General features: G+C 38.9%; 1 protein-coding gene across 3 annotated transcripts in view; it reads right to left on the bottom strand.

Moving 5' to 3' along the window:
• Positions 1-1,399: 1,399 nt before the first annotated feature.
• il6st (interleukin 6 cytokine family signal transduce) overlaps positions 1,400-23,612 on the bottom strand; it is a 72,595-nt gene continuing 50,382 nt past the window's right edge. For all 3 annotated transcript variants that reach the window (XM_061876837.1, XM_061876838.1, XM_061876836.1), the window contains 6 exons: positions 22,998-23,129; positions 16,849-16,995; positions 16,599-16,739; positions 13,068-13,164; positions 12,756-12,837; positions 1,400-8,517 (listed from right to left, as the gene is read on the bottom strand). In XM_061876837.1, coding sequence (XP_061732821.1) covers positions 7,906-8,517; positions 12,756-12,837; positions 13,068-13,164; positions 16,599-16,739; positions 16,849-16,995; positions 22,998-23,129 — 1,211 coding nt within the window. In that variant the 3' untranslated portion in view covers positions 1,400-7,905. The remainder of the gene's footprint in view (positions 8,518-12,755; positions 12,838-13,067; positions 13,165-16,598; positions 16,740-16,848; positions 16,996-22,997; positions 23,130-23,612) is intronic.

Raw genomic sequence — 23,612 nt, forward strand, 5'->3', positions numbered from 1 at the left:
ATGTAGAGCTTCAGTCGTTCATCAGTCCGGGGTCTCTGCTGTCGTATTTTACGCTTCATAATGCGCCACAAATTTTTGATGGGAGACAGGTCTGGACTGCAGGCGGGCCAGGAAAGTACCAACACTTTTTTTTTTTTACAAAGTCACGCTGTTGTAACACATGCTGAATGTGGCTTGGCATTGTCTTGCTGAAATAAGCAGGGGCGTCCATGAAAGAGATGACAGCATATGTTGTTCCAAAACCTGTATGTACTTCTCAGCATTAATGGTGCCTTCACAAAGATGTAAGTTACCCATGCCTTGGGCACTAATGCACCCCCATACCATCACAGATGCTGGCTTTTGAACTTTGCGTCGATAACAGTCTGGATGGGTCGCTTCCCCTTTGGTCCGGATTGACACGATGTCGAATATTTCCAAAAACAATTTGAAATGTGGACTTGTCAGACCACAGAACACTTTCCACTTTGCATCAGTCCATCTTAGATGAATTCGGGCCCACAGAAGCCGGCGGCGTTTCTGGATGTTGTCGATACATGTCTTTTGCTTTGCATAGTAGAGCTTAAACTTGCACTTAAAGATGTAGCGACGAACTGTATTTAGTTGACAGTAGTTTTCTGAAGTGTTCCTGAGCCCATGTGGTGATATCCTTTAGAGATTGATGTCGGTTTGTGATACAGTGCCATCTGTGGGATCGAAGGTCACGGTCATTCAATGTTGGTTTCCGGCCATGCCGCTTACGTGGAGTTATTTCTCCAGATTCTCTGAACCTTTTGATGATATTATGTACCATAGATGTTGAAAACCCTACATTTCTTGCATTTGCACTTTGAGAAACGTTCTTAAACTGTTTGACTACTTGCTCACGCAGTTGTAGACAAAGGGGTGTACCTCGCTCCATCCTTTCTTGTGAAAGACTGAGCATTTTTTGGGAAGCTGTTTTTATACCCAATCATGGCACACACCTGTTCCCAATTAGCCTGCACAACCTGTAGGATGTTTCAAATAAGTGTTTGATCAGCATTCCTCAACATTATCTATTATTATTGCCACCTTTCCCAACTTCTTTGTCACGTGTTGCTGGCATCAAATTCTGAAGTTAATGATTATTTGCAAAAAAAAAACATAAAATATGTTGTCTTTGTAGCATATTCAACTGAATATGGGTTGAAAAGGATTTGCAAATCATTGTATTCCATTTATATTTACATATAACGCAGTTTCCCAACTCATATGGAAACAGGGTTTGTATATATATATATATATATATATATATATATATATATATATATATATATATATATATATATATATTCCCTTGAGTCAAAAGGTTTGGGGACCCTTGTTAAATGAACCGAACATCCACCATCAACAAAACAAAGCCATATGAACTACAACCTGAAGTGTACAATATCTTTATTTCAGTTATTTCAATTATAAAAGGCACTAAAACGCTGAAATAAACAGACGGACATATCATTACAGTATGTCAATTGTGTGAGCTCATTACTTGATATGCATTGTTTCTATTAAAAAAGCATACATTACTAAGACAAAAGGACAAACACGGTTACCAAAACAAAGAAATACTGCATGAGTGCTACAGCGAGAACCCCAAACAAAAAGTATTGACAGGACAAACATTGAACATACTCAGATGTCTAAGAGACGTCTTGAAATGGAACAGGAATTAAGTTCAAGGCTGAAAGTGAATTATGGGTGTATTTATAATACAAAGTTATGTGTCATTTCACTTTGGGATAACATTTTGTTTTAACACCGTGATAAAGTAGACAGCAACATTATTTACACTGCTAAAAAAGTAAATGGAACATATAATCATTACACTTAACCTCACAAGTTATTTTTTTTTTTTAGATTCAATTATGCAAAACGCAGCAGTCCCTTTATTTCACAAGCTGTTTTACAAAGGGAACAGGTAAAGTGTAAAAGTTAGAATGAAGTTATAAGAACTGATAACTAATTATGGTCATATTATGTGAGGATGCAATACATCTAGTAAAATGTATGTATAAGAGCAGTGTTTTTCAACCTTTTCACATTTTTTTCATTGAAAAAATCCAGAGGCACACCACCAGCAGAAAATAACAAAAAATTAAACTCAGCAGCCGATAGTGAATGTAAAAAGTCGCTCTCGCAATTGTTGAAAAGGAATTTAAACCAAAACCAACCATACATCACTATAGCTCTTGTCTCAAAGTAGGTGTACTGTCACGACCTGTCACATCACACCTTGAATTATTTTGAGTTTTTTTGGTGTTCTCCTGTGTGTAGTGTTTTAGTTCTTGTCTTGCACTCCTGTTTTGGTGTGGATTGCCATGTTATGTACGGATGTACTTTGTGGATGTCGTCTGCTCCAGACGCTGTAAGTCTTTGCTGTCGTCCAGCATTCTGTTTTTGTTTAATTTGCAGCCAGTTCAGTTTTAGTTTAGTTTTGCATAGCCATCCCTAAGTTTCAATACCCTTTGTTTATTTTTGGTTTAAGCAAATCCCTTTTTACCTGCACGCTGCCTCCCACGTATTGTGATCACGACAAACCATGTTCCCGACATCTACAGAGCAATTACATACCTGCTGCCACCTACTGATTTGGAAGAGTATTACACGGTTACTTTGCCGAGCTCTAGACAGCACCGACACTCAAGAACGTCACATTTGCGTATTATAGTTACCATCCATCCATTTTCTACAGCTTATTCCCTTCGGGGTCGCGCTGGAGCCTATCTCTGCTACAATCGGGCGGAAGGCGGTGTACACCCTGGACAAGTCGCCACCTCATCGCAGGGCCAACACAGATAGACGGACAACATTCACACACTAGGGCCAATTTAGTGTTGCCAATCAACCTATCCCCAGGTGCATGTCTTTGGAAGTGGGAGGAAGCCGGAGTACCCGGAGGGAACCCACGCAGTCACGGGGAGAACATGCAAACTCCACACAGATCGCAGAATTGAACCCAGGACTACTCAGGACTTTCGTATTGTGAGGCACATGCACTAACTAACCCAAGGTCCACCGTGCTGCACAGTCTAGAACAGGCCTGGGCAATTATTTTGACTCGGGGGCCACATTTAGAAAAAAAAGTGTCTGTGGGGCTGATATATCTATTTTTAGGGACACTAATACAAAACCTCACAATAATGTCTGATTGAATGCTAAAAACATTATGACAGACTGTCTTAAAAAATTTAATAGAATTTTATATTTTTCTATGAACGATAAAACACTGAATATTGACAAAATATGAATGGCACACCCCTTTTGATTGACATATTTTACAATCAAGTGAAACGCAACAAAAATTCAACAAACCGTGAAATATGAAATATTTGGGAGGAAGCTAGAGTACCCGGAGGGAACCGACGCAGTCACGGGGAAAACATGCAAACTCAAGCGTATTAGTGATTCCCAGAGCCCCCAAAAAAGCCTGCGGGCTATAGTTTTCTATTCGGGCTACAGTACCCTGGAATGCCCTACCAGTAACAGTTAGACATGGTACCTCAGTAGAAGCATTTAAGTCCCATCTTAAAACTCATTTATACACACTAGCCATTAAATAGACCCCATTTTAAACCAGTTCATCTGCTGTCTCAATTTTTTTCTCTCCTGTCAGGTGGCCACAAATCAGTTTCCATGGAGGCCACGGTAGCTGTTCCAAATCGGTACCGGAATGGACCACTCCTCTGTGCATCAATTGGTGACATCTCTGCACCAAGGGGATCCTCTTGTCTACGTACAAGAGGATCCCCTGCTGGCCTATGGACTGGACTCTCACGTTACTAACCATATCCACTCTGCCTGCGTACATTGCACTGGTCACCCAGGGGGAGGGGGGCGCCTTCCAAAGTTTCTTGTTGTTCCCATTTGGTTGGGTTTTTTCTTGCCCTGATGTGGGATCAGAGCTGAGGATGTTGTGGCTTGTGCAGTACTTTTGAGACGTTTGTGATTAGGGCTATACAAGTAAACTATGATTGATTGGTAGTCGGAACAGAATGAACACCTATGGTGCATTCCACTGTTTATTGCAGATTGCTTTTTTGTTTCATTCACTCTTAGGAAAGTTTCCCCAACGCCAATATGTTTCTAGTATTAGTCTTTCAAAATACCAGAAGCTGCTTCTGTTCGCTCGTTTATGACATTGATCAAATCAGTAAATCAGGACTTTATTTAATTTGACCCATTTCCCAAATATACAAATTATCAAATGAGACAATCAGTGTCAATCAAATTGATGGAAAGCCTAATGGTACTCTCGAGGCTTGAACATAATGTGAGCGGAATGGATTCATATACTTGTATACCTAAGGCTGCAATCATCATAGTCTCTATGGTCGAGCTCATTACCGCCTTGTAGTTTCTTGTGAAATTTCCGGGAAACCCGTTCATATTTTTTAATCACGATATCCAACACTGACGACGAAAAAGAGTAGTCGCTCGGCAGTGAAATATTAATTCAGTGGTATGTTTGACCAAGAAATGCCAGAGACTGGACGGGTAAGGGGAGTATGCCATGCTGGTGAAGGACATACAAAGCATTCATGCATTTACAACTTGTGAAAATATCAGGAAAAATGAAAGTTTGGCGCCAAGCCCCACTCTTTCTGCACTCTGGGAGTGACTGCTCACCGTTAACGCTGCTCAAAGGACTGCTGTCTGTCACATTCATCGAGAATCGATGTGAGAAATACATGCAGAGCAGCGTAATGTGTGACGCCAGTGCATAGAGCCGAGTCTGTAGTTTTAAAATTTGAGCTTTGCATACACAAGCCTAGCAGAGTTCTGTTTTAAGTCCTTACAGACCTCTGTGCACTCCACTTGCAAATGTTACACCCAAGTATGTTTAAGATTGAAAGGTGGCATGAGACTTCCGACAATTCAAGAAGATACCCAGACCCATTGTCAGACCGTATAATGGCAGGGGGCTCATTCTGGTTGAGAGTAATGTCTAAATGGCACTTTTAAGTGCCAGCAGTTTCTGGAAAAGCAAATAATTAATGGTATTGACTGGCCCACTTCTCCCGTCCAAAGGCAAAACCTAGTAACTCACTTCTAGCTGATTTTGAGAAAACAAAGGAAAACCAATCTATCTTGTTACTGTCTTACAAAGATCTACAAAGTCATCAAACGTATAGATGTTTTCTTGAGCTTTCATTTTCTTGACGATTGAGCCATGGATTGAATCTGCTCTCATGAACGTGTGCCCTTTCTCCAGATATTTGATCACAATCCCAGGTGGGCCCCATTCTGCGTTTGCACATTGGGCAAGAGCCGTGTACAGCATCCAGTTTTTATTTTGACCTCCACAGTTATCTGCCCAAAAGAGTATGCAAGGGGAAGAATCAAGAACAATACATTTAATGAAGGTGCTTGCAACGTCCTGGGCCAATCTTCCAAATATCCCCTCGTGCCATAATATCACAATCAGGTTGACCGTCGGCCCCCATTGGTGCAAATGTCTCATTAAAGACAATAAGGCGACTGACAAAGAAGCTCCGATTGGTCCCTTGAGATAATAGGTTTTTCTGTTGTATCTACGCGGTTATGTGATAGTTGCTATGTCCTGCCATGCGCGTAACAGCTTACTTACGGAACAAATTACAATATCGCATACACTAATGCAGGGGTAGGGAACCTATGGCTCTAATCCATCCATCCGTTTTCTACCGCACCTGTTCAAGAAGTTGCGTTAATGGTAAGAAGTTATTTATTTATTATTGGTTAGTGTGGGGCTTGCCCTCCTGGGGGTTCTTCAGACCCCCAAGCACCGACATGAGAGCCTGTTTCAGGGTTACAATATTGTTTTATTTTTCAATAAGTCTCTCAGTTGTTTTCCAGCAATTGTATTTCCAGCCCCAACCCCATCTCTCCTCCTGGCTGCTGCTTATAACAGAGCGACAGGTGATTAGATAACAAGGCTCAGGTGGGCCATCTACGCACCTGTCACTGCAGGCCCGCAGGCCACGCCCCCTCTACAGTTAGCTTCAGAATAACAATGTTATAACAAAGAATAAGAGACCTATTATACTCTAGAAATGTTGGTCTTACTTAAAAATGCACGCGTTTAGTTGTGTTCAGTGTTAAAAAAAGTATTATATGGCTCTTACGGAAATCTATTTTAAAATATTTGGCTTTTTGGCTCTCTCAGCCAAAAAGGTTCCCGACCCCTGCTCTAATGTAAGGCATATATCACCTAGGAACTCTCAAATTATTATCAGCTCAGTTTTGACCAAAATTGAGTTACTGGGTTTTGCCTTTGGACGGGAGACTTGTTTACCTGATCTAGAATAAACTGAGGACTTCAGCTATTGTAGCGCACCAAAGACTGTACAAAAGCTAGCTGACTGATGCCTTGTTTTGGTTCTAAAAGTGAGATTAATCAGGTGAATATTTGTCATATAATTAACTTAATCACATGTTGAAGGGAGTGGATACAAGCACAAAATGTATGTGTTAGTGTTATTTTGCACTAATTAAATATATATATATACCCCGCCTTCCGCCCGAATGCAGCTGAGATAGGCTCCAGACCCCCAAAAAAGGGCACAAGTGATAGAAAATGGATGGAAGGATATATATATATTTGAATTACATTTTAAACATGTATTCTTAATAATCCAAAACATGCATCTAAATAAATTTAGGATGGAGTCCAATTACATTGAAATTATTTTACACAAAAGGGAAAAAAAATGAGTTGAATACTTAAAAACCAAACATCGCCTGTACTCAATCCAGGTGTGTGTGTGTCCCATTTCTGAAATCCAAATTGTGTCCCTGCTACTGTGTCTTATTGATAGTTTTAACTGAAATTCAAAATTGGGATCTTGGATAAGTAATATAAGTACTCCCTTTTATTTTTTGGGAGCAGTGTAGTTCTGCATAGTTAAGAGCAAAGATTAGGCCTAATGGTGACGGCTTAGAAAACTTGAAATCAAAAGGCGCACAGATATATTCACATGTGTAGAACACTTTAGGGTTGCTAAAAGCAAAAAGTGATCAAACGCATTCTCAAGATGCTGCCGCATTTTTGCCAGCGACTAACTCCTTGACACAGTGCAAAGCCACTTTTAAGTCAGAAATCCTCACCTCCTTGGTGGCAAATAAAGTACATTTCTTACAAGTATCCTCCCTGGAGGAAGAGGAATAGCTAAACATGCTACACCCCACACCTAACAAACCGCAAGATAAAGGTCTTGAATGTGATCAAAGGTGGCTGGATCGATACAAACAGTAAATTAGGATTGACAGTAACAATACCAAAATATGGTTGATATTTTTGATCATCAAAAAAATATTTTGATGTTTTTTCTTATTGTTTACAAACCTAGAAAATTAAGTCCATGGGCACAAGAGGGCTTCAAAGTCAAAACACATATTTAAATCAGAGTCAATAGTAAGAAATACCTAAAATATTACTTTGATATTGTTACGCTACAATCTTGATTTGTGTCTGAATATAATTGGGATCAAAAATAGAATCATTCAGAGATCTTTAAAATGTGGACTATCAAATGGACATTACTGCCCCCCTTTCACTACATTTGATACCACATTTGTAGTATTACTCAAAACTAATGTAAAGTATCAAACAACAGATGAATAAGTGCGTATTATATTTGAACAAAAACATAGATAGAACCATGTTATAACAGAAAAGAACCATCTATTAGCAGTTATTTAGTAAGTATATTACTAAAAGTTTTGAGAAAATGTTACAAATGGAAATTAAGCCTTTGTAGCCTGTTTTGAAATGGTTCTATAATTATTTGTATACCAAATAATACATTGTAATATACATTTTTATCGCAGGACACTGCTATACATATTGCAAAATAAAGTTTAGGTCATATTGCCCATCCCGAGACCACCTATCTGTCAGTGCTCTTACTGCGACCTGTAGCCACAAAGTTGTGGCATGTAGCTGGACACGGGTGCTGATTGGCGATCTGCAGGTGTTGTCAGCTCAGAGTCTTCTGCCAAGGGACACAAGTCCAGAGACAACAGGGCCTCCTGTGGCTCCATCTCAAGCTGGTTGAACTTAGATGAGCTGGCACTGTCTTGGTTCCACGCAGCCTGCGTGAAGCAAGGCACTTGAGGAAACAACTCCGACTGTCTGCTGCCCTCCTGCACTATGTCCGGGTTCTCCTCTGAGTCCAGAAGAGGCTGCGTGGACTCGGAACGTGAAAAGATTACCTGCTGAGGTGGGACGCACGGGGTCTGACCCTTGTAACCACTGGATGCCACCACTGAAGAGTACTGAACAGTGCTGGCTGTGGTTTCAGCAATCTCACCGCCCTCATCGCTGTCCGACACACTCTGACGAGGTGAAGACATGCAAGAGGAGCCTCCAATACCGCTACTGTGCTCTTCAGAAAGATACTTGTCTTTCTTGAGAGCCAGGTTAGCTTTGTCTTCCTCCAACACTGACTTTTCATCATTGACGTCCATATCAAGCACGCTGATGTCCGACAGACAGTTCTCCTTTGGTGTCTCTGGCTGCAAGCAACATAAAGAGACAATCAATAATAAATCAGTTGGCAAAGGTTGTACAAAACAACTCAATGTAAAGATACATTTTTAGTCGTACTTGATTTTTTCCAGTCGGTTTGAGTCTCTGTATTTGTGTTTTTTTTACCTCTCACTTTCATGAAATGCCAGAAATGGCATAAGGAACAACTGACTATATTTTTGGCCTGATCCGAAATATTTTTACCAAGTTACCTTTTGTTTAGGCTTTTGTGTGTGTATGCTAGTGACCCTGCAGAGAAAAAGTACAGACAAGATTGTTCACTCCTCAAAAAGTTATGGATGGATTTTTATATACCTTTATGGACCTATCTGGAATGGGATAAGGCAGTGGTTCTCAACCTTTTTTCAGTGATGTACCCCCAGTGAACATTTTTTAAATTCAAGTACCCCCTAATCAGAGCAAAGCATTTTTGGTTGGGAAAAAAAGAGATAAAGGCGTAAAATACAGCACTATGTCATGTGAAGTGAATTATATTTATATAGCGCTTTTCTCTAGTGACTCAAAGCGCTTTACATAGTGAAACCCAATATCTAAGTTTCATTTAAACCGGTGTGGGTGGCACTGGGAGCACGTGGGTAAAGTGTTTTGCCCAAGGACACAACGGCAGTGACTAGGATGGCGGAAGCGGGAATCGAACCTGCAACCCTCAAGTTGCTGGCACGGCCACTCTACCAACCGAGCTAAACCTGGATGAGTTTCTGATTTATTAAATTGTATAACAGTGCAAAATATTGCTCATTTGTTGTGGTATTTCTTGAACTATTTTGAATTTTTTTTTTTTAAATAACTAAAAACTTGTTGGAAAATAAACAAGTGATTTAATTATAAATAAAGATTTCTACACATAAAAGTAATCATCAACTTAAAGTGCCCTCTTTGGGGATTGTAATAGAGATCCATCTGGATTCATGGACTTATTTCTAAACATCCATCCATCCATTTCTTTGCAAAAAAAGAAATCTTTAACATCAATATTTATGGAACATGTCCACAAAAAATCTAGCTGTCAACACTGAATATTGCAGTGTTGAATTTTTTTCACTGTTTATGAACTAACATTTATATTTTGTTGAAGTATTATTCAATATAAAGGATTTTTGAATTATTGCTATTTTTAGAATATTTTTTAAAAATCTCAAGTACCCCTTGGCATACATTCAAGTACCCCCATTTGAGACCCACTGGGATAAGGCACAAGTCATTACATTTTGAGGCTTATCTTCAATTCCTGTGTGTGTATGCTAGCGGCATTGCCTCTATCGACATATCCAAAGACAAAGTGGAAGACGGACAAGAGGCTCCATCCTAGTTCTTTCATTTCGCAATAAATACCTCAAAGAGTTATATAGGTTTTTTCCAAGTATTTCCCAATCTAATTTATGTCTTTTAATTCCACTCCAAACACGTTTTCCCTATGTCCTACTCCACAAGGTTATTATATTTAGTCAAAAGCTTGCGAGTGTTTGTGGGTAGACAAAGTTGTAAGCATTTGACAATCATAATCTTGAATCGTTAAAAAAAACTGTTATTCTGTAGTGAATTGGAATTTGTTCACAAGACTGTTGAATATGAGAATTAAGTTTTTCTGTGTTTATTTTTCTGTACTAGTAGCAACAGAAGTTGCTATTTTTGGTCACGGCAAAGACATTTGACACTGTTAACTGCTGCATGTCTTTAATCGCCAACTTGTCATTAGCCAATAACGTGTGATTTCACCGTATTTAATGCCCATTGAGCAAAGTTGGGAGGTATTTTTGCACATGCTGCAGAAAGCCTTCATGGTTTTACAACCGACCGGCTTTAACCATGTTTTGAAGAGTTAGCCAGCAAGTCACTTTTGCTGAAATTTGCAATTCCACATTTTGCCGACTTTTTGTGTTTCGCCACAGCATGAGCATGTTCACAGGATGTAGCATTTCAAGCATCCAGTGTCCTGACTTGGTGCACCGGCCGTAGACAACAGCCAATTAAAAGGTTCTGCCTGTCAATCATTACACTGTACATCCAATCAAAATAATACAAAAATATATGTATAATCAAAACAAATTCTGAATAACAATGTTTTTTTCCAATAATGGTATAAGTTAGGAAATCTCACACCTCGACAACCTTAAGCGAAGTGCTGGATAACAAGTTGACAACTCATACTTGAAGCTCTGTAGCTAGCATGTGGCACTCTCATTCGAAGGCCATGGGTTCGAGTCCCGGGTAGACCGGATGTAGAGGCTTAACCAGGCGGACAACAATAACTTTTGCTGGGTGATAAATTGTCCCACAAATTATAGCCCATAAAGACATCATTGCCAGCGTTTATTTGTGACTAAATTAAGCTCTAATGTAATAATAATACATAATAATACAGGGATTGTTGACATCCTGGCAGAAATAACACAGCACCTGGGACATAATGCAAATAGCTGGCTCCAGGAGATGCTGAACACATGTATGGCACAAAAATATATCTCCTGTGTAATGAAAGGCCAAAATGGTTGAAATGGCCAAAGACCTACACTGCAAAAACTGAAATCTAAGTAAGATTAAATACATCAAATAAGGGTGATATTTGCTTATTTTCTGTTTGATAAGATAATTCTTCTCACTAAACAGATTTTATGTTAGTGTTTTACTTGTTTTAAGGGTTTTGGTCCTAAATGATCTCTGTGATATATTACAGCTTGTAGCTAAGATTATTTGACCTATATTGAGTAAAACATGCTTGAAACTAGAATATCAACTGTTGCAAAGCTGTGTCATGAACACTCACAAGTATAAAAACACTTTTTTAAAGTAATCATTTCTTACTTCAAGCATGAAAAAAAAATCATGATGCCGAGCGCATATCATTATGTCAAGATAATGGCACTAGCATTTACTTAATTTAAGACTATTATCCAACATATTGAGCAAAAAGGTCTCATTTTTTTTTCTACCAAGAAAAGAGCACTTGTTATTAGTGAGAATATACTTATTTTAAGGTATTTTGGGGTTCATTAAGGTTAGCTATTTTGACTTTTTTTGGAAGGTCTTGACCAGCCGAATTTTCTTGTTCTATTGGCAGATCATTTTGCTTAGTTCAAATAAAATACCCCTCATTTTTGTAATTTTTTTTCTTGTTTTTGAACACTGACTTTTTGCAGTGTATCATCCCCAAACAGCTACTCACCAATCTCCCTCCTCTGCATCACTTTTAGGCTCTATGAAAGGGTGATACTCCAATGCCTCAAACCACTCATAGACACCAAGCTGATTAAAGACCTAGCTGGTTTCCACCCCGGCCGCTCTTGTACTGGGCAGCTACTAAACCTCACCCTTCCAACCCAAGGAAAACAAATAACTGGAGGAGCTTTCATGGATATTTCTGCTGCATATGACACTTTCCAACACCGTTCAATGGTCAGGAAACTACTGAACATGACTGGAGACCTGAACCTGTGTGAAATCATCAAAAGCCTCCTTAATTGTATTTTAGGGCTGATCCGGGTCACCATCTGGATTCAGGAATTTTTTACTACTGGGAGATAAGGCTTGGCAGAGGTCTGCGCTCTCCGAGAAGTTTTCTAGCTTAAATTGTGTCTCCTTAATTTTCAGTACCCTTTTGTTTGGGTAAGGCTATCCTCTGTAGCAGTGTTTTTCAACCTTTTTTGAGCCAAGGCACATTTTTTGCGTTGAAAAAATCCATATGCACGCCGTCTTTGCTCCACAGTAAGTCTTTGCTGTCGTCCAGCCTTCTGCTTTTGTTTACTTTGTTCTGCATAGCCTTCCCTAAGCTTCAATGCCTTTTTCTTTGGGGCACTCAACTTTTGTTTATTTTTGGTTTAAGCATTAGATACCCTTTTACCTGCAAACTGCCTCCGCTGTTTCTGACATCTACAAAGCAATGAGCTATCTGCTGCCACCTTCTTATATGGAAGAGTATTTCACGGTTACTCTGCCGAGCTCTAGACAGCACCGACACTCACAACAACACATAATTTGCAGACTATGATTACTGGTATGCAAAAAATATTTTTTACCCAAATAGGCTAAATTAGATCATCTCCCATGGAACACCAGGCTGTATTTCACGGTACACTAGTGTGCCGCGGCGCAGTGGTTGAAAAACACTGTTCTGTAGTGTTAGACTGCGGTACACTGTTGTAGGCCACATGCATGATGCGTATTTGATAGACTTTAACCATGCAGATTTGTCCAAAAAAGTCCATACTTTCAAAGGATAATCAGGAGACCAGTTTACAATGGTGCTCTCTCCAGGGTTTGGGATCCAAGGCCAAAAGTTCTTCTTGATCCTGTGTAACAGGGGACAAATTACTATCATGATGATTAGCCAAGTCCATAAAAGGGAACCAAGGCACAAGACAATTCTATATTGAGAACAAGCTTACAAGCAACAATAACCATAATACGTGTGAAATGATTTACCTACAACAGTTCTATTTGATGGCAAAAAAGTGCCATCACTCAAGAGACTGAATTGTTGTTGCTCTATTACTACCTCAGACACTGCTTTGCTACTTACGTGTCTCTTTTGTAGATACATAGCAACATGGTCATGAGAACAACGAAGAGAAAGCTGAGACTCACTCCAACCACAATCATCTCGATCTCCCCTGGAGCTGCAGGAAAAAAAAAAAAATAATACAATTCAAGCAATATTCATAATTACTGTATTTTTCGGACTATAAGTCGCAGTTTTTTTCAGTTTGGCCGGGGGTGCGACTTATAGTTGTGATCAAAATTATTCAACCCCCACACAATTTTGGTGTTTTAGCAAGTTGGACATTTATTCCGTATTTTGTTTATAGTCATATCAAATAAAGATGTGTCAAATAGACAAATGCAACTTAAATTGTAACACTGTATTTTACAAAATAGCAAAAAAAGGTATTTTTTCTTAATATCTCATTGACAAAAAGATTCAACCCCTGGAGTCTAGTTTTCTTGTGCCTGGTAGTCAGAAGTGGGGTGCGCCTGGGAGTTCTGGCATGGAGGCCTTCATTTCGTAGTGCGCGCCTTATTGTCTTGGACGAAACCTGCCTTCCCCCCTCTGCAATGTCCTGTTGTAGTTCCTCAGCTGTTACCCGGTGGTTTTTCACCACTGTACGCTTCAAATACCGGACAGCTGTTGCACACAGCATCCTCTTTCTACCACGCCCAGGTAGTGTTTCCACTGTGCCTTTGGCTTTAAACTTGCGAATTATGCTCCCAACGGTGTCTCTTGGAATGTGTAATGTCTTTGCTATTTTCTTATATCCATATCCTTTCTTATGAAGAGAAATTACCTCCTCTCTTGACTTCTTTGACCACTCCCTGGACTTCACCATGTTGCAAATACACCATTGACCATCTACAAGAAGCTGAGCGTCACAGTCTTTTTCAATCAGTTTAATTGTTGCTCGTTATGGTTCTAATCACATCTACAGGTGTTTTCAACACCTGATTGAAAATACCTTATTCAAATTCTGTTCTCAAGAGTTATGATCTTCAAGGGGTTGAATAATTTTGTCAATGAGATATTAAGAAAAATGTCCTTTTTTGGTGTTTTGTAAAATACAGTGTTACAATTTAAGTTGCATTTGTCTATTTGACACATCTTTATTTGATATGACTATAAACAAAATACGGAATATATGTCCAATTTGCGAAAACACCAAAATTGTGTGGGGGTTGAATAATTTTGATCACAACTGTATACTCAGGGGCGACTTATGTGTGAAATTATTAACACATTACCGTAAAATATCAAACAATATTATTTAGCTCATTCACGTAAGAGACTAAACGTATAAGATTTCATCAGATTTAGCAATTAGGAGTGATAGATTGTTTGGTAAACGTATAGCATGTTCTATATGTTATAGTTATTTGAATGACTCTTACCATAATACGTTACGTTAACATACCAGGCATCTTCTCAGTTGGTTATTCATGCGTCATATAACGTAAACTTATTCAGCCTGTTGTTCACTATTCTTTATTTATTTTAAATTGCCTTTCAAATGTCTATTCTTGGTGTTGGATTTTATCAAATAAATTTCCCCCAAAAATGCGACTTATACTCCAGTGCGACTTATATATGGTTTTTTACCTTCTTTATTATGCATTTTCGTCAGGTCTGACTTATACTCTGGAGCGACTTATACTCCGGAAAATACGGTACAGTGTTATAAAACAGAACATTATGACACCCTTCATAATAAAATAAAAACTAATTAATATTAACTACTATACATTAATATAAATGTATAAAACATTCAATTAACAAAATCATTGTGCAATACTGTGTATATGTATACAGTAGGGGTGTAACGGTACACAAACATTTCGGTTTGGTACGTACCTCGGTTTAGAGGTCACGGTTTGGTTCATTTTCGGTACAGTAAAAAATCAACAAAATATAAATTTTTGGGTTATTTATTTACCTAATTTGTAAACAATGGCTTTATCCTTTTAACATTGGGAACACTATAATAATTCTGCCCACGTTAATCCACATTAAACTGCCTCAAGTTGTTGCTTTGATTAAATAAAATGAAAGAACCTTTCTTCTACATATAAAAAGTTTAACATTAAACTGTTTCCATTGAAACTGTTTAATGTCAACTCATCATGCTTAATTTATTACAGCATTTGGGAAGCCTGTAGTTGACTTTTATTATGTAAATGTTGTATTTTTATCAACATGTGATAGCAGGGACCCTGCTATTCAAAACTAGGCTGCTACATTACTAATGATTCATGTAACTATTGCTGAAAAATAGTACAATTGCGATAGGAGAGACTATTCATCCCTAAACACAATGGAGTTCAATGAAATAACAGATAAACAGGGCTTTGCACGCACGCACGCACACACACACAATCACACACGCTCACACACACACACACGCACACACACACACACAGAAAAATGAGCTAACGTTACGCTAAAAGCTAATTAGCCTTCATCTCAAGCCTATACTGTGAGCGAGCTGAGCTGCAGTATAAGTTTCTAGAAGGTCAACGGGCTCATAGTGATGTTTGTAATAGTTGTGACTGGGAAGTGTTTAGTATAATTTGGGTAGAGTCCGCTCCTCCCCTGCTAGACGAATATCTGCTCGACGCTAAAGCATTGACTACACAGTTCTGAAGTCTGAATACGCACTGCTGATTGGCTGTTACATCGCTCTGAATACGCACTGCTGATTGGCTTTGTATGTAACCAATCAGATGGTTGTGTGGGTGGGACAATGAGGCAGAGACAGAGGCAGAAAGCAGAGCAGCTTGTGAAGACTTCTGCTTCCGAACTTGTTCGGTACGCCTGCGTGCCGAACCGAAACCCCCGTACCGAAACGGTTCGATCCAAATACACGTACCGTTACACCCCTAGTATACAGTATATATATGCATATGTATGGATATATATACATATGTATCGATACATATCTTTTCTATCTTTTTTTACTATTAATATTAGCAAATTGATTTTGCACCTTAGGGGATCTTCTCCAATTTCGTTGTTCTTTGAACCTGTCCACTGCAATAATGACAATAAAACTCGATTCTATTCTATTCTGACAAGACATGGGTAAACTATGGTGTACTTGCCATGTTATCTTTTTAATCTGGCCCCACCTAGGGTTTTTAAAATGTTTTTTATTAAAACCATTTACACCCGAAGTTATCTGAAAGTAAAGACTGTGCAGTGCGGCGATGATATTGCTGAGCTGAGGTGCATATTGCAGTGGTAGTAAGACACATGTTAACCATAGAATTTAGTCTTACTTTATACCTGATTTATATTGTAATAAAAAATTTTGTCACAAAAATGGTATATCAGTTGAACGAATTTGATATTTTTGTATGACAGTTTTATTGAAAAAGCTTTGAATGTAGTCAAGCTACTTTTGTCATTTTAGTGTAGCTTAGTTTAGCTCTACTTCTCTGGTGGGTAACATACGTGTAGTGAAACCACATTTCATGAACAATAGCTTACAATGAAAGCAAGTAGCTTGCGCAGCACTGCTATCCCCTTTATTTTTGGACATATTGTGTTCTTCACAACACTCACCATATTTCAGTGTGGTAAATGAGTGGTTTGTTCCATTAGTCGAGCCTCGAATGGTGGACGCCCTGATCCAAGTGTCGTACTTGGTGTTGCCTGTTAGTGACGTCAGTACGTATGAGGTGATGTTAGCTGGCACTGTAATTTCTGCAAATGAGGAAAAGAGATGTTTATGCATTTTGTAAAATGCAAAAAACATGTGTCCCTGATGTACAACTGTGGAAAAACTTTAGTATAAGCCATCACAAATACATACCATGTATTTCATTGCTGCTTGAATAGAAAATTGTGTAATTTGTGATGAAGCCTTGTCGTTTGTGTAAGGGTATTTCATTCCAAACCAATTCTGCCTCATTTCGCCCCGGTTTAACATTCAGTCGAACAGAAGGACCTTCCAAAGGAGCTGTGAAACAGAAAGAACAATATTTGACAATTAGGGCTTTATTGGTATATGTATGTATGCATGTATGTATATTTTTATTTATATTAGGGGTGTCAATCGATTAATACCGATGTTGCAGTTTGTTTCAAAGTTAACAAAAAATTGAGATTGATCTCAGCTAGATATAATTTCTCATCATTAATGAGTACCTTCAACAGACAATTTCAAAGATTTTATTACCATTACTAAACAATTAGTTTGCTTTAATAAAATGTTTTTTAACATTATGCTTTAACAGCTCAACATAAAATGGTCATAAACACGCTTTTGATAAGAATAAACATTTTTGTTCATAGTTAACTCGAAAATAATCGAGATTAACCGTAGACTGAATACAATTTACATCATTAATTAGTCAAGTAGTGTACCATGGATGCATCATTTTTAAGTTTTTAAAACTACGACTGGACAGTTTGTTTGCTTTATTGACATGTTTAATGAACATTATGCATTTTTAAACAGCTCAAAATAAATTGCACACAAACACACTTTTAATGACAATAAAAAACAATTACCTACAGTGCAGCTGTGTATCCCCACAGAATTTAAATTCCTGTTGTAGGAGCACTTGCGTTAAGAGGAGAGGAGATCCACTTCTGTGTTTAAATTTCAGGTTTGGGCATTAATAACACAAAATGTGGATTGTTACCATTATGGTTTGATTGTCAAAGATGCTTGGTTAATTCAATCTGTGATATTTCTCCCTGAATAAATGCTTCTGATATTCTGTACATTACGTGTTGTGCATTAATAGTACTTTTACAGTATCACAGTATGAAAATCTCTTATCCTTCTTTATTTGTTAATAAAGCTTAATGTTCAGCCTCCAAACATTATCTAATTGAGGACTGAGGACTATCAACCAGAAGATTCCTTGATGTTCCTCAACTGATGTACTAGCATTTATATAGGTGACAATATCACCGATTGCATTACAAAACATATTTGACATTCAAAACATTATCGTAATGTAAATCATTTTTTATTTTAGTTAGTGTAGTTGGATCGGATGTGATGTGTAGGGCCTTAATTTTTAAGCCAGAAGTGTGTGATTGTTTTGAAAAGAGGTGTCTTGCCTAGTTTTGATTACAGACAAAAAGTGTCTCTTGACGTCCTGCCTACCGTTTTTCCTTTCTGCTGAGCATGCATCCCATTTTACTTAACCTCTTACAGGTAAAATGTACATTTTATGTTATCAATGCACTAAACTGTAATCCAAACACGGAAGCAGGGCCGGTGCTATGAATTCTGGGCCACCTGAAAGAGTATTGTTGTGGGCTTCTCCAAACCCTACATTGCCATTTCCAATGTTGCGTTTTAGTGTTCTTGACGATGCCTAGTGTAATACACCCAACTTGTTTCCTTTTTAACTATTAACCATTATGTAAATTATGTATTATTAATCAATCAATCAATCAATCAAAGTTTGTTAATATAGCCCTATACCACAAGTGTCTCAAAGGCATTATTAGTTGTCTTAACATCTGTGTATTTAGGCTATTCAAATTTTCCACTAATAACACATTTTACAGGACAACATTGAACACATCATGTTAGCATTGAGGTATTGTGTGGAGGAAAGATCGCTGTGGGTCTACTAATACCAGTCCAAAATAGTCGGAATCCCCCCATAACCATTCCATCCCAGTGAACAAATGCTAACGAGGGGAATTTACAGTTCAATGACTATCTTTCTTTGACAGTTAGGATTGCTCGCTTGCATTAAAACAGTTGTTTTTCTCACTAGGATAAGGCGAAACCATCCTTGCCTAGAGACACTCTCCTGGTTTTTGGAGTATAAATATTTGGGGTTTTGGCAAACCAAGCAGTCCAGTTGCCAACGAGCAGTGTGCCATTGCGGAGGCACACACCTTAAAAGGAACATTGGTGTGGACCAAACCACAATTACTAAAATTAGAATATTGAGTGACTTGTGGCTTTGTTTCAATTCTGATTCATTCGTATGAATATATATTATTAGTTGAGTGTATGCATAAACATTTTGTCATAGAGGCTACCGGGGGCCGTGTGTGGGCCCCTGTGGGCTGTTGGCTCTTAGAATTGTCAACACCTTTTCCCCCTACATAACGGCCCTGCACGGAGGGGAAGCTCCACCTCTCACAACGCAAGAGCTCCAGCAGGCATTTGCTCCAGTGAAGCTCATGGCGATCATTCATGAAAAAGGTATTGTCTTGTCGGGAGAATGACTGTGCTAGCTATCCAAATTGCCAATATTAGCTAAAGCTAATGCGCGTGCATGTGTTACCTACGCACGTAATCATGTCATTACGTTTGAGAAACCGTAAGAAATTGGGATATACTGTATAAAATACATTAGAAATTTAGGGCTCGCTAGGCATTTGTGTAAATGTTGCAAACAGCTGCTAGCTGTCCAAATTGCCAATATTAGCTAAAGCTAATGCGCGTGCATGTGTTACCTACGCACGTAATCATGTCATTACGTTTGAGAAACCGTAAGAAATCGGGATATACTGTATAAAATACATTAGAAATTTAGGGCTCGCTAGGCATCTGTGTAAATGTTGCAAACAGCCTCTTTAACTTTGACAGCTCTAATATAATATAACCTGTGTGTGTGTGTGTGTGTGTATATATATATATATATATATATATATATATATATATATATATATATATAAATATATATCTTTAAATATATATATATATATATATATATATATATATATATATATATATAAAGATATAAATATATATGTGTGTGTGTGTGTGTGCGTGTATGTCTGTATGATCAGTGTCAGTGCTTGGTCCGCTTTACCGGCAGTAAGTCGGACCAGTTATCAGTGAGGGTTGGACTCCGCCAAGGCTGCCCTTTGTCACCGATTTCGTTCATAACTTTTATGGACAGAATTTGTAGGCGCAGTTAGGGGCGTTGAGGGTATCTGGTTTGGTGGCTGAAGGATTAGGTCTCTGAATTTTGCTGATGATGTGGTCCTGATGGCTTCATCTGGCCAGGATCTTCAGCTCTCACTGGATCGGTTTGCAGCCGAGTGTGAGGCGACTGGGATGGAAATCAGCACCTCCAAGTCCGAGTCCTTTGTTCTCGCCCGGAAAAGGGTTGAGAGCCATCTCTGGGTTGGGGAGGAGATCTTGCCCCAAGTGGAGGAGTTCAAATACCTCAGAGTCTTATTCACGAGTGAGGGTAGAGTGGATCGTAAGATGGACAGACGGATCGGAGCGGCGTCTTCAGTAATGCGAACGCTGTATCGATCTTTGTTGTGGTGAAGAAGGAGCTGAGCCGGAAGGTAAAGCTCTCAATTTACTGGTCGATCTACATTCCAATCCTCACCTATGGTCATGAGCTTTGGGTTATGACCCAAGGGACAAGATCACGGGTACAAGTGGCCGAAATTAGCTTCCTCCGTCGGGTGGCGGGGCTCTCCCTTAGAGATAGGGTGAGAAGCTCTGCCATCCGGGAAGAGCTCAAAATAAAGCCGCTGCTCCTCTACATCGAGAGGAGCCAGACGAGGTGGTTCGGGCATCTGGTTAGGATGCCACCCGAACGCCTCCCTAGGGAGGTGTTTTTGGCACGTCCGACCGGCAGGAGGTCACGGGGAAGACTATCTCTCCCGGCTGGCCTGGGAACGCCTCGGGAGGAGCTGGACGAAGTGGCTGGGAAGAGGGAAGTTTGGGCTTCCCTGCTTAAGCTGCTGCCCCTGCGACCCAAACTTGGGTAAGTGGAAGAAGATGGATGGATGGATGTGTGTGTGAGTATATATTTATATATATGTATGTATGTATGTGTGTGTGTACATATATATATGTGTGTGTGTATATATATATATATATATATATATATATATACTGTATATGTGTGTGTTTAATATTTATATATATATATGTATGTATATACATATATATATATATATATATATTATATATATATATATATATATATATATATACTGTATATGTGTGTGTTTAATATTTATATATATATATTTATGTATATACATATATATATATATATACATATAAATATAAACACACACATATACAGTATACATTTCTATAAAATAAAATGGCAAATGGTTTGACTTGTATAGCGCTTTTCTACCCATTTTTAAGGAGACCCATCATGAGCAAGGGTGAAGTGTTTTGCCCAAGGACACAACGGACGTGACTAGGATGGTAGAAGGTGGGATTGAACCAGTAACCCTCAGATTGCTGGCACGGTCACTCTCCCAACTTTGCCACGCCGTCTCCTATATACAAACCCTGTTTCCATATGAGTTGGGAAATTGTGTTAGATGTAAATATAAACGGAATACAATGATTTGCAAATCCTTTTCAACCCATATTCAATTGAATGCACTACCAAGACAAGATATTTGATGTACAAACTGATAAACATTATTTTTTTTTGTAAATAATAATTAACTTAGAATTTCATGGCTGCACCACTTGCCAAAGTAGTTGGGAAAGGACATGTTCACCACTGTGTTATATCACCTTTTGCTTTTAACAACACTCAATAAATGTTTGGTAACTGAGGAAACTAATTGTTGAAGCTTTGAAAGTGGAATTCTTTCCCATTCTTGTTTTATGTAGAGCTTCAGTCGTTCAACAGTCCGGGGTCTCTGCTGTCGTATTTTACGCTTCATAATGCGCCAAACATTTTCGATGGGAGACAGGTCTGGACTGCAGGCGGGCCAGGAAAGTACCCGCACTCTCTTTTTACGAAGCAACGCTGTTGTAACACTTGTCTTGCTGAAATAAGCAGGCGTGTCCATGATAACGTTGCTTGGATGACAACATATGTTGCTCCAAAACCTGTATGGACCTTTCAGCATTAATGGTGCCTTCACAGATGTGTAAGTTACCCATGCCTTGGGCACTAATACGCCTCCATATCATCAGAGATGCTGGCTTTTAAGCTTTGCGCCCATAACAATCCAAATGGATATTTTCCTCTTTGTTCTGGAGGACACCACGTCCTGTGTTTCCAGATATAACTTGAAATGTGGACTCGTCAGACCACAAAACACCTTTCTACTTTGCATCAGTCCATCTTAGGTGAGCTCGGGCCCAGCAAAGCCGGCGGCGTTTCAGGATATTGTTGATAAATGGGTTTGGCTTTGCATAGTAGAGTTTTAACTTGCACTTACAGATGTAGCGAACAACTGTAGTTACTGACAGTGCTTTTAAGAAGTGTTCCTGAGCCACCGTGGTGATATCTTTTACACACTGATGTCGGTTTTTGATGCAGCACCGCGTGAGGGATCAAAAGTCCGTAATATCATTGCTTACGTGCAGTGATTTCTCCAGATTCTCTGAACTTTTTGATGATTTTACGGACCGTAGATGGCAAAATCCCTAAATTCCTTGCAATAGCTCGTTGAGAAATGTTGTTCTAAAACTGTTCGACAATTTGCTTACAAAGTGGTGACCCTCACCTCATCCTTGTTTGTGAATTACTTAGCATTTCATGGAAGCTGCTTTTATACCGAATCATGGCACCAACTGTTCCCAATTAGCCTGCACACATGTGGGATGTTCCATATAAGTGGTTGATCAGCATTCCTCAACTTTATCAGTATTTATTGCCACCTTTCCTTACTTCTTTGTCACGTGTTGCTGGCATCAAATTCTAAAGTTAATGATTATTTGCAAAAAAAAAAGTGTATCAGTTTGAACATCAAATATGTTGTCTTTGTAGCATATTCTACTGAATATGGGTTGAAAATGATTTGCAAATCATTGTATTCCGTTTATATTTACATCTAACACAATTTCCCAACTCATATGGAAACGGGGTTTGTATATGTACGTGTAAATACACGCATGCACACATGTACGTGTACACACACACACACACACACACACACACACACACACACACACACACACACACACACACACACACACACACACACACAATGAAAACACTTCTTAGCACATCACTGATGAGCATGCAGCCTTACCTCCTTCTTCAAGAAAAGCTTCAATTGTGGCTGGCTTGCCCTTCCATTTAAAGTATGTTGCTGGCTTGCCATTCCATCCATAGTATATCGGATACACAGATATCTTGTAGCAAATAAATTTCTCAATGTTGCCTGTGTCGAGGAGAGGTAAATTCAAGTACACACATTTTTTAAACATAACTCCTTGGTTTTGGACACAAAATACCTACTTCTCTCAAATATTGTTCACAAATCTGTAGTCTAAACATAATCTATCAACCTCACATGTGACATAAAAAGATGCTGTTTAGACAGCATGATTATTTCTGTGCAGTCTTATCACACAGCACAGTGCCAGTTGACCATGAATTGAATGTTCATTTCTCTACCATAAATCGTCTTCATAGGAATTTCCTGAGAATTTAGCAGTACAACCATAGACCACATGAACCCCCACCAGCCAAGGACCTTCTCGTCCATAATGATGAACTCCAAGATTGTATGAGACCAATGACCTGACAACTGCTGCAACTGTTTGCATAACCAAGGAATTTCTGCATGAACTATCAGAAACTAATGTGCATGCTTGTTGTCCTCATCAGGCTTCTGACGTGACTGCAGATGATCGATGTGACT

The sequence above is a fragment of the Nerophis ophidion genome, linkage group LG17 (genome assembly GCF_033978795.1).
Source record: "Nerophis ophidion isolate RoL-2023_Sa linkage group LG17, RoL_Noph_v1.0, whole genome shotgun sequence".
Classification (NCBI taxonomy): Eukaryota; Metazoa; Chordata; class Actinopteri; order Syngnathiformes; family Syngnathidae; genus Nerophis; species Nerophis ophidion.